At 38.0% G+C, this 13,002-nt stretch overlaps 1 protein-coding gene across 5 annotated transcripts in view; it reads left to right on the forward strand.

Annotated features, from left to right (window-relative positions):
- The first annotated feature begins 6,258 nt into the window (after nucleotides 1-6,258).
- Nucleotides 6,259-13,002, forward strand: part of LOC101467505 (arf-GAP with coiled-coil, ANK repeat and PH domain-containing protein 3) — a 73,287-nt gene continuing 66,543 nt past the window's right edge. For all 5 annotated transcript variants that reach the window (XM_076878637.1, XM_014407457.3, XM_004560355.3 and 2 more), the window contains exon 1: nucleotides 6,259-6,447. In XM_076878637.1, coding sequence (XP_076734752.1) covers nucleotides 6,401-6,447 — 47 coding nt within the window. In that variant the 5' untranslated portion in view covers nucleotides 6,259-6,400. The remainder of the gene's footprint in view (nucleotides 6,448-13,002) is intronic.

Below are 13,002 nucleotides of genomic sequence, written 5' to 3' on the forward strand. Positions count from 1 at the left end.
GGCAACGGGAGATGAAACATGAAGAGTCTACTACTGATATGATGGCTTGTAATCTGCCCATAAATTTCATCATCCAAATCATAAAAGAAGAGTTTGACATTTTGGAAAATGCACTTATCTTAGATTAAGGTCAATACCACTTTCATAACTCTAATTAAAATATAAAGGTACAGCCATTGAAAGCTCACCGCTGCGGGCATCCTGGTGTTGTCCCCGCTCATTTTATCTGGGGCTAACAAGACCTGTGGAAAATAATGGTTAGAACCATGTAGTTTCAGTGGGACAGAAAAAAACATGGAGAGTCACGTCTGATGAAAATAGCTTGGACAACTGCGGGGCAAAATTTGGTGCCTTTGCCCTATTTTAAAGGTTTTAGAGGTTTTATTGCTCTTGTTTTTTGGATTATGAAGGTTTCATAAGATTATAGCTTATTCAGATCGGTTTGGTTGCTGTTTCAACAGTACTTGGCCACAGTTTTTCAGCTGTCAGTCACACACCAACAACAACAACAGCAACAGGACTCCGTGTTCAATCTTCTTAAATGCAGGTGAGGCGTAATTGTTGATGCCGCTCAGGTGTGTCAGCCTCCCCACAGTGGCGCCACAGACCACGCCCTGCCACATGCAGATCCTAACATCGAGATGTGTCACCACTTTGCCAAGGTCTGACCAAAAAGTTAGGCCAAAATCAACACCTTTAAGGACAACTAAATTTGTGCCAAGTACTTTCCGTAGTAAAGCTTTACAGTGAGAACAAGACTGAGCTATCTGGCCCAGACAAGAAGCATGCTTGGAGGAATAATGTTGGAGGTTTCAAACCTAAGGACACTTTACCAGCTGTCAGACATGGTGGCAGTAGCATCATGCTCTTGGCATACTTTGATGCCAGTGGTACTGGTGCATTGCACAAAGAAATAATGATGAGAAAATATGATGACAAATTCTTCAACTCTATATAAAACAGGGACATAAGCAACATTTCTGCACAGTCACTATGTTAGAGTTTCTTTGGAACCTGAAGTCACTATATTTATATAAAAACAGTGGTGTGCTAAGTCAGCTAATGTTAGCATGCTTGGTTAGCAAACTGTCAGTTCTGAAGACCATGCCATTATCACTTTTACTGATTTCTATTCGTTTTTTCCCCTTTAATATGAATTCATTTTTAATTCAGGACAGCTTCTGACCAAGTTAGCATGCTAACTAAAACAATATATAAATATTTAAGATAATATCACTGTGCTCATTGCTAAAGTTCAGTGAGTGAGGATAAATTTGTTAATTAGCATATGCGAAATTAGCCTTTGATTTTGAGGTTGCACCATAAGAAGATGTCTAAGTTGTTTAATATCTAAAATTAGAATTAAGTACTGATAGGTATTGAGCTTTAGTGTAAAGATATAGAAAACAGTCTCCCAACCACTGTTTCAATACAAGGTTATATCTTAGAAAACATGGTTTGCTAACATAAACGTCCTAGCATGTTAATATTTAGCAGGTAGTCACAATTAATGTCCAATGTAGGTTAGTATTCTATAGATAATCTAAATAAGTTTGTCTTGATGATGGTAGTAGATGTATGGATGTTTGTTTCTACTACTTAAAAAAGGTACTGAAAATCTCAAAATCTCTGCTAGTTTATGTCAAAATTTTAACTTGTCATGTATCTTTAATTTTTGAGTTACTTCTCAGTAAGTTGAAACTTTTGGGTACCTAATCAAATATTTCACCAATGGACAACAAAATAAATAAATAAATACATTCTTTAGTGGTGTACATTTACTCATACTACCTAGCTAATGAGCTAAAACACTAAGAAACCAAAGAAGATAACTTAGCCTCGAGTGCAACACACAATTGTGGTTGCACTTGGTTGCACAAAAGTATATGTACTAAACATGAAAAAGCTTTAAAAAATGTAAATATAAAAACTTAGAGTCTGAGTTATCATGGTCATCATAATGTTCATTATTTAATTTATTGTATAAGCTATTGTAAAATACACAACAAATTTAAAATTGAATCTAATAATGGTGCAGCGTGAACATTTTAATTAATTTCAGTGATGAACCTTAACAAAATCTGAACTTCATGGTGGCACTAAGAGAGAAACCAACCAACTGCTACCATCTAGGTGCATTTTTGATTCCCATACAAAATCCCTCATACGTGCTCAGTTTGTTTTCTGTGTTTGACCTTAAGGAAACTGAGCTGAGGCTAAGCACCTGCTGCTATTACTTAATATTTAATAACATTTAATAGGGATATCCTCTCATCCAGCTAGTACAGAACTTTAATAAGCATATTTTCCTAAATTTGTACTTATTACTTCATCACACTTTTTCAAAGGAAAGCCTGTGCTCATATGCATCACCTACCAAGATCGTGTGATGTTATAATAAAACCCAGAACAGTCTAGAAAATATGTGTGCTACCAAGTTTGCTGTTAAGTTTCTCCAGCAGTCTGCATTTTGGGATCAGCCAACTGCTGACTCAACAGCTTCAGAAGGAGGGGAGTGCTTTGATCTCAGATTAGTAAAAGGAGCTCGGGGGTAAGGCAAAGACTGAGAAAACTGAGACAAAGTTGATGAGGACTTTCGTGAACCATGAAATCTTCTTTACTCAAGCTGAAGTAGAAGATAAAATCAATAATCATATTCATAAGCATGATGGACGAAGTAAGCTTTACATAAAAAGTAAAAATTCAAAATTTACAAGGCAAAAGAAACAACAACAATGCCATGTTCAAAGGCACTCAAATCACCTTTCTTCCCCATTCTGATGCTCAGTTCAGACCTCAGCAGGTCATCTTGACTATGTCTACATGGCTAAATGCATGTTCCTGCTATGTGACGTGCAGCTAAATGTCCTTTTAGATATCTATTTTTTAAAATATTGGACAAACTAGTTTTTTTTTATCTATTTTTTAAATTTATTTATTTTATTTTATTTTCAGTTGTTACAGACGGGACAGACATGACGGGGGGAGGGAGGGAAACAAAGACAGCGGGGAAGAGGAATAGTGATGAAGGGCAAAGAAAAAAAAGGGGGGGGGGGGGGGGGGGGGCAAAAAAAATACATATTTTTATATATATCACCTGGATCACCTGTTGAGATGACCACGAATATCTTTAAAACTGTGGTACCAGTCCAATGATGAGAAAAATTTGAGGTAAAAGTTCATTCAATTAATTACTTGTCTTACTAAACAAAAAGTCAAAGAGTCACCAGTCAGTGTGGGGAATGTGACTATTGTTACATCTTTACATAGTTTTTATAGAGCAGATTTTCCACAAGATAAATGGAAACACATGCTTCTAGCTGGAAAGTCAAGGACCATCATATATATATTCTTTGTTTGGGGGTGGGGGGTGGGGGCTTCATGCATGTGATTTACTCAATCAATAAAAATGGTAATGTCATGATTATAACACATGAATAGGCAGTGGACTGCCAAAAGCAGTAGGATTATTTATATGGAGAATATAAATGTCTGTTCTGAAGTTCATGGCAATGCATACAGTAGTATTTCATTCTGAACCAAAGTGCTTGAAGACCTGATGTCTCTGTCATTCCTGCTAAAAGATGATGCCATTTCTTCCCAAGAGTGAGATCATCTCCATTCATGGCCTGAGCGGCAGCCTTTTTAAAGCCAGGATAGGAGGAACAATGGTGCTTAGTGAAAACCTGCAGAGAAATCCCAAACAGGCGCTCTTTCTCCAAGCTTTCCCATTTCCTGTGCATTTATAATAGGCTTGCTTAGGAAGTGGAAGTACTTAACAGAGAGTCATTTAAGAGCTGCATGGGAAAAACGAAGTTGTGGGATACAGGATTAAAGGCCATTGTAAAGTGCTCTTTTGAATTTACATGATATAGATTTTGCAGCTTTGACAAAATATGATTAGTTGATATGAAAACAAACCATAATTCATCAAAAGTGTGGAAGTTAAGAGAAATTATAACCAAACCTACTGTGGGCGTTTGCTTATTCACCATCTGCTCACCAGAGAATATAAAAATACTTTCATCCCAATTCTCTGATGAATATACATATAACACAGGACTATCAGTTTTTAAAAAATCTTCTTTTATTTTTATTTATTGCACTGGCCACAAGACTTTACATTCCATTGCACTGTAATATCCACTGTAATGTCATCTAACATTTGCTGTGCACTTTTTCTGCACTACAGTTAGTAACGCAGATATGTTCTGTTTTATTTTCCTTTATTATTTAATGATCTATTTTACTTCACTATGTATGTTTTTTATTTTTAGTTTATGTTATTTATATTTTTTACTTACTGAGCTCTTTATTACCATCATTATTATCATCATCATCATTATTATTATTATTATTATTATTATGTATTTTTAACTTATGTTTATCTTTATCATATTTTCTTTAGATTTGAATTACTGAACTCCTGTTTGAATACATTTTACTTTATATTTGTAATTATTTAATTAAAGATTGTTTTTAAAAAATTAACTCCTTTCTTTTTTGTAATTGTTTTAATTTTTTTAAGCTATTTTGTTTTCTCATGTTCTATTTTGCTTTATTTAAGCTAGTTTTGTTAGATAGTGTTTAAAAGTATCCCAACATTTGGGATTTTGTGGAAATTTAAGAACTGGATTAAGATGAACATTATCATTGTTATTAGGTACTACAGTTACCTACATATTTCAATGTTTCTTTTTTTTCCGTTTTTCCTTTTTTGTTAAATTTTAATATAAATATAATGAAAATGTTGCAATCTTTTTGGCCGGTGTATTGTTGTCTAGTTCATTCAATTCAAGTTGGAATGTGACGTCAGCGATGTTGCTTTCAAGTTACACCGAACATAGTAAAGCTGTTACGAATTGCTGTTGAAACAATATTGTACAGCTGTCAAAACTTCAAATTTACTGTAACATTTACATTTTGATATTGAAAGAAAGAAAGAAAGAAAGAAAGAAAGAAAGAAAGAAAGAAAGAAAGAAAAGAAAAACATATACTTGGAAATTGGGTACATCTCCTTAGACAATCTGTTATTCTCTACAAAACTCTGGTGGTTATTTTTTTCAGTCATGAAACCATTATTTTGCGTTACATAAAAATTTGTACCTACATTTTGGTAATGCTACTTCCTTAAATTAACAGTGTTGTTACTATCTACTATAAACCTCTGACTGTGATATGATGAACTTCAGAGCTATTGCATGGTGTTCAGACCTAATAGCCTTGAGGCTTCTTCTTTCATGGAAAACAGTTCTGTGTAGATATTTTACTGCATCAACAGTTTGCAATTGAACTGATACTGAATTTTTGTGAAAACTGAGCTTAGCAGCAAATATTGCTACTAAAACCTAATAAAGAATTTTGCACTACAGGACTTTATGTTACCTAAAGTGAGAAGACCAAGTAAAAGAATTCATTGTTACATGAATATGATGCTGTAGATCGGTGATGCTGAGTCAGTCTCACCTCTGTAGCTATAAGTTCTCATTTACATAGAATTTTATTTTTAGATTACAGAAAATCTGAAAAATAATTAAAAGCTGCAACTATTCACAGTGGTGGAAAGTACTGTGCATTTCCTCTAGTGCTGCACCATGTGATTACATTTGAATTTCTTTATTTTAATTTTTTAAATTTCTTCTATCAGCAAATATTTCACTTTTGAATCTGCTACATTTATCTGTTTGGATTCATGTGACTTTCTGAATTTAAGATAATAATATAAATATAATTCAATAAATATGCATAGTGGTTACCAGATATGACTTGCATGAGAATGATGACTTATAATTTCCACAATTAGCAATTTATGGAAGCCTATTTCTGCCACTGAAAACAACTGAAACTGAAGAAAAGATTTTTTTTTGTTCATTTTTTTGTTGCCAGTTGTATGTAAGCAAATCAAAATTAGGAGATAAGAACAAATTATTGCCCTTCCTCCTTTCAATGTTGGTTGAAACATTCCCTCCGCTTCTACAACTACTAATTTTACTAATTATTCTTATTATTATTATATTTGATAATACTAATAATAATAATAATAATAATAATAATAATAATAATAATAATAATAATAATAATATTTTATATTTAAGTAGTACCCCAAGTTTAAATTAAAGCACTCGTTCTATATGAAAACCGCGTGACTGTGTTTTTCAGCACCTTGAAGCTCTAAAATCCGAGTTTGTGAGGAGCCACTGAAGGCATCAACGGGTTTAGTACTGAGTGAAGCGGCTCAGGATCAGCAGAGCAGGACTGAGCGAGTCAGCGAGCTACGGTCTGCTGCAGGAGCAGGAGACGCAGACAGGATCGCTGTGGACTAACTTGCATCTCTACTTTAATCCTCCCAGGAGATGAAATCCGTGTTTTAACCTCGTGGAAAACTCCAATCCAGTCCAAGATGACGGTGGATTTTGAGGACTGCATTAAAGATTCCCCCCGGTTTAGGTGAGAGCAGAGAACTCAGTATCCTAAATGTCTCCTTGAACTGTTGAACGCATTAATTCTATCCATATTTGCTGGTGTTTCCCCCCCTAAATCTTAACATGTGTTTTCTCAGATTAAAATGCGCCACGCTGGTTTGTCACAGTGATCAGCACTTTTATTTGGTACATGCTAGATTACAATCCCAGTTTGGAGCGTCATTCAGACTGTGCGCATTTTTTCCAGCATCGTTTCTTACAGTAAGCACGATGATAACGATGAGCAACGCAGCCACATGAGTTGTCACATGGGCTGACTCTGAAGCTCCTGATATCTGAGCTCACAGCGCCAGTTTTCAATTCATTAGCATCCATTTGACATCTAAGATATCATTATCCCGCCCCTGAAGCAATTAAATGTTTTTAGGGGAAATACTGCGAAGCTTTCGAGAATTAATCAAGAGCCTGGCATCATCTGTACTGATTTCCATAATGAATGAGCTCCTTCCCATTTATGTTCCGATTAGCTGATTACTGGTCTGAAATAGTTTAATTTTCTTATAAGAGAAGGAAAAGCAGCAAACGTTCACTACAGCAATCAGGTAAATGATCGAATAGACTGTCTGATTGTGTAGGGGATCCCTGGATCAGAGGAAACTGAAGGTTTCCACACAGACTATGCCAAAGCCCCTGACAGGGGTCCTCCAAAGGTTACATAAATAAGTAAGGAATTTTCTACACCCACATCTAAACCTGGTCCTGTGTTTCCAACAGAGTCAAGAGCAAACCTGGTCCTGTGCTTCCAACAGAGTCAAGAGCCGGTCAGATGGGGAGGGGAATCAGGGTCATTTCCCCCTCCAGTGCAGTGCTGAAAGATACTTAGACATACTCAGAGATGAAGTACCAGTGCATCAAAGTAAAAACAGTGCAAGTTGAAATCAGGCAAATGCAGTCAAAAGTTAGGTACTGGGTATATTTTAATCCTGCAGAGTTAGTTTGTCTCTTGCAGATTTTTTAATGAATGCAACTTGTTGAATTTCTGTTGCTCGTATGTAACAAGGCTATGTGGGACATGATGCAGGAACATGATGTGATCTGATTTTCTTTTGTGCTAGATTTTCAAAAATGTGAAGTCAGACTATAGAAAAAGGTGCAAAAAGAGGATGGGTAGTTAAAAACCAAATAGTTGCACAGACTAACTTCTTCAACTTTTGTGTAATCCTATCTAATCTGCTTAAATAAATAAATACATTTTATTGTTATGGGCCTCAGCTGTAATAACGGGGATTCTTTGCCATAGAGTATGCTGTGATTTAAAAGCTTATTGCAAAATCTCTCTGATAAATGTGCAGCACTTCCTTCTGAAATGGAAATTCTCATTTAAAGTACCTTAAAAGTCTACTACAGTGAATATACTTCACTGAACTTTACTGTTTGCTCCCTGAGATAAAATCTCTGCTTCCAAATCAAAGACTTCCCGACTTGGCAGCAGCACCTTAATGACTCCCATCTGGAGCCGGAGGAAGGCACATCACGACCTTCTCCCTCCTCGTTTCATATGCAAAGCAGTGCGGCAAGGCCACAGCGAGACAAGCTGCATGTTAAACAGCCACCGTCCTCATTATTCAGAGCTCGGAGAAGCCTCACTGGGTCATGAATGGGTGGATAAAGTTATCTCCTATCTGCCGATATGGAGTGAAAATGTACCTCCTCCCCTTTTTATGCTGCACATGTTTTCAGATTTTCCTTTCCTGCTGCAGAGAGATGTTCTCATAAGTGAGCCGTCCTCCAGTTTACAGTGCGTGGAGAGTCTTTTATCTGCTGCCCAGGATGTTTAAATGACTAGAAGAGATGCTGAAAGAAGTAAAGTAAACGTATGTTCTCGCAGGCGCTGAAGCCTGTAACAGTGTTTTCAGACACCATTCAAACGGCTCTTTTGTGGAGCTAAAAGCGGAGCTACAGTATGCTGTGTTATGTAACAACCCTGGAGGTGGATGACTGGGAGGAAGCAGCAGGGAAATCGGGTCTTTTTTACATTTGGGACTTGCGTGATTCATTCCTGCCTCCCACACGTGTAAAATCATGCAGGAAATAAGTTTTGAAGTATTATCTCTGACACTTGGCTGCCTTCTCGGTTTCCCAGCTCAAGGTTGGATGACTTATTAGCTAGTGGAGCAAAAACTGCAGACAGTCAGGTTCTTCTTCTTCCACTTTAATGTGCTGTTTTCACACTTGCAAGAAAAGTAGCCTAACCTGAAATGCATACATAGACTGTATACAAAAGATGTACGTAACCACTGTCACAGAATGTTCTGGTTTGTGGACTACCGACATGAGGAGACCAGTTTGTTCTTTCTTTCTTTGTTGAAGATGCTATGAGGTGGGTAATTAGTTTCAAAGACCAAAACAGGTTGCTTTTGTACATTTTAGAGAAGCAAGGGTGAAATGGTTTGGACATTTAAGGCAGTGGATTGATTGGACGAATGATGGATCAAACTTCAATTTTTGTGTTTAAATCTGTTATTTAAACAGGTTTAAATGCCAACGTGATGTGGAAATCACAAATCACAAAAATTGCCAGTTTAGAATAAGACAAACATATCGTGCAAACTTGGTGCAGCTTTCTTTTTCTTTCAGCATCTCTCTTAAAGGGTGAATCAGTGAGAATCATCTGTCTCCAACTCACTCTCACTAACATCTTCCTCTGTCACAACGACCCTCTGCATGCCCTTCTTCACATCATCCAAGTTTTCCTCCTTTCCCTCTGCCTGGCAGCTCCATATCCAACATCCTTTGTCCACTATATTTCCTCTGCACATGTCCAAACCATCTCAACCTTGCATTTCTAACTTTGTCTCCAAACTGCTCAACCTTGATGATAGCCTCCCTCTTTATTTCTGGACTGCATGAGGCAAAGTGACAGATGAAAAGATGGAGACCATTACAGCCTGTACAGCTGTTATCTCACACACAGTTTTCAGATGCTGTTGTTTGTTTATACCTGGCACCTACACTGGTGAAGGCGTAAAGCTGTGAATGTTCCTAATCACACATTTATGTGTTTATAATCACCCAACATGACACATCTGAAAGTCCTGTCAGACACAAATATCACATAGTTTTGATTTCATCAAACAATATGAAGAATTAAAATCTCTTTGACAAATGTTGCCTTCACTCTCAGGACAGATGTGAGACTGCAGCCAGCGATGCTCTACACATCTGGACCGGTCTGTGAGGATTGCACTGCAGCACGAGGCCCTCTGTTTGTGTTTACTCTGGCATGTTACTGGCAATGAGCAACGTTTGAGCTGTTTTCTCCTCACTGATGTGTTAGTCTGACGTCACAGACTAAGAGAGCTGAGAGTCAAACACATGAGTGTTCCTTTATTCTTTTCACAAAAGAAATTTGATCCCAGTATTTCTCACACATTACGATTGCGTGACGATGGCAGAAATTATAATCGCAAATATTTTGGTGATTATTTAACTAGACTTTCTAAATGTCAGACATTAGTTGAACTTTTAGGAAAAATTAACATTAGGACTCTTACAGTTAACACATCCTTTAGTCTTAAGAAGTTTACCGAAAGCTAAAAGGATGTTTCATTAATGGCTGTTTTGCAATTTGGCGGGTTTTTTGGCGCGTCCGTTCCAGTGAGCTTCCACTCCTTCAGAAAAATATGACCATTGTCCAGCAAGATTCTTGCTTCCGCTGAGAAACACTCTTTTCTCTGCGTCAAAATGGCCCAGGGCAAAGAGTCCAGATGATCCTTCTTCCCCTCCCATGTCAACAGCTGGGGGCGGCGAGCTGAGACAAGGCTGCTGTCGTGATGAGGGGCTTGCTTTGAGTCACAGCAGAGCAGAGAGCCCCGGCAGGCGGGGAATCCAAGGCCAGTGACCTGTGGCGCTCCCTGCTTCTGAGTCTCATCGCGTCTGTGAGAAAACGAGTGAACAGATGAATGTGTGACACAGTCAGATGACGGGATAAGGGGAGAGAGGATGTCACAGTCTTTTAGAATTAACTGCCTCGGTTTAGTAGAGATTTTAGTAAATAATAAAACATTGTTTAGCAGATCCTTTTATAGTCTGAGCAACAAGTTCTCAGTGATTTGGATTTAATTCTAAGGATAATGAAGACTCCACAGTGTAGTAACTGCATGCAAATTTACATCCAGTGCACTAAAGCTTCACTGCTTTTATGCAATTTATTTTAAAAAGGGAGCTGGAGCTGGAGTTTGCTTGTTCTCCACATGCCTGTCTAGTTTCTCTTCCTCACACAGTCTGAAGACATGCATGTTAGGTTGGTGTTAGCCCATGTAGAGCTTTGCTCATTAGGTTTTAGTCAGTCCTTGATCTTAGCTGTCATAAGCCTTTGCTTTATGTCCCAGATTTGATGCGTTTGAAGATGTCGTGTTGAATTGTGCTCAATTATAACAGCTTATTTATACAGTAAATGATCACAGTTCCTTTGTCATTTTAGAGAACAGATGGCTAATTGAGAAATAAGTCAGCAAGTTAAATGAAAGTAATTTTCACCAATGGCCTTTAATGTATCACCAGCTCTGCTTCTTCAGCTGGTGTTTGATTGATATTCCTGGTGCATACTGATTCGTGTGTAAAAGACCCTTTCAACACCCTGATTTTAAAATATCTGGGTCTGCTCTTGCTGCTCTGTCATGAATTAATAAATCTTTATAATTGCAAGGTTTTTTAAATTCTTAATGGTATCAGAATCATCTTAAATGCTCTGTGTCACGATGAATCCAGGCGTCTCGGTTCACGACTGTGACGGATCATCTTTGTGTTTTGCAAGCTTGTGTTTCTACTTCTCCAGCTGCTGGAAGGGATTTCTCCGGCATGGTCTTGTTGCTTCTGCTCTATTTCCGACTGACCCGCTTCCATCTTGAATCTGTGTCAGTGGCCTTTGTGCTCAGCCAAGAGTGCTCCTCCCAGAATGGTGACTCCCGGCCAATCGAGGGTGGGGAACGCGCCATAATTGTAAAAGAAAAAAAAACAAAAAAACTTCACTGATAACCACCTGCTCCCCGTCAGTTCCATTTCCTAACACAACCTTAGTTTATTATTAATTTACATCGTCTCTTGTGTATCTTATTGTATATTTATGCTCATGTGGAAACATGAAGTTCAGTTTAATGACTTCCCTGTGAGAGTCGTACATTAGATCCTTTTCTGCCAGCTTCCCCAGCATTAATGTAAGTTGGTTCTGCTGTTCTAATTTTAAGTCTATGCGCTTGATTCACATGTCGAGAAAGCTCAGTGATGTTTGCTTTCAGCTTTTTTCACCGTCTTGTTAAGGGCAGCAGCTCTGCGTGTTGCAGGTAATGAAAATGACAGTGGATTAAGTCAGCACAGAGCAGTAGGTTGGATGCGTGTCTTAATCAGGGATTGCCCCACATTTTGCCCGCTCAAAAACTCAACATCGAGGTGACACACCTGCAGGCTTAATATCCAAATGGTGTCATCAAAAACAGATCTGATGATACACAGGGAAATATGGCTTTATAATTGCATCGTTGCTGCCCTCCTGTTGAGAATGTGCAGCGCTATTAGCTGGAGAGGCTTTTATCTTTTTAAAATGAGACCAGATGAAGAGCTCTTGCATGCTCCAAAGCATCAGGAGAGCAGCCGCAGGAAGGTGGATTATTAAAGGAGAAATATGTCTCTGCAAACACAAAAGCAGCAGATAAACACATCTGTAAGACAGAGCTCAGGAGACGGACTGCTTTTGCAGTGCTTGACCTGAGATCACCTTTTTTGCTTTATTGAAGAAAAGCTCAAAGTTGTTTTATTATTACAGAGGGAGCTTAATTTTGTTTTCCTTGTGGTATTAAAAGCTTTGGTTTTAAATTTAAAGTTCCGATGGAGGTCTCTTTATGTTAGATCTCTTTCACCAGTTCAGACCATTCGATGAATATAAAGATGGGCAAATTAAAACTGATGATGCCTTCTCACACTGGGAGTTGGATAGCAGTGTTACTGTGAGAGGTGGAGATAAGCCAAATACGAGCACACAGTCCTTGAACTTGACGCAGTGTTGGTGCCGTGGTGGATAAGCCGGAGGGATGCTCTGTTACTCTGTGATTGGATGTGTCGCTGTCAGGCAGCTAATGACGACCTGTGAAAAAGAAAAGGTCACACAGCAGCTGAATGGGTCTCTTTTGAACTTGACTGACTGCTCAAGACTTTATATTTAGTAAGGAAAGAAAGAGAGGAGGGTAATTTGTCAATCACCTGCCTATTAGCTGGTGACACTGAGGGTGTGGTTTCGCAGTCAGACCTGCCTCTTGCTCGTCACACATTGAGTCAAAGGAGAAAGTGAATATTTCACCAACTGAATTGCACGTCAAAGCCACCTGATGGTACAGACCTCAATAGTATATATTAAAAAGGATAAATATGCGTTTGATTCTCGTTTTTGATTCTTGTTTTTTGGCTACAATGTGGCCCAAATTCTCCTTTGATAGTAAAGGTTGCCAACCCCTCTTGCATACCTAAGTTAGACTATTTCTGCGTCTAAATCCTGAAAGTTAATTGATGATTTGTGTAAATGGAATTG

Source organism: Maylandia zebra, linkage group LG20, assembly GCF_041146795.1.
Source record: "Maylandia zebra isolate NMK-2024a linkage group LG20, Mzebra_GT3a, whole genome shotgun sequence".
Lineage (NCBI taxonomy): Eukaryota > Metazoa > Chordata > Actinopteri > Cichliformes > Cichlidae > Maylandia > Maylandia zebra.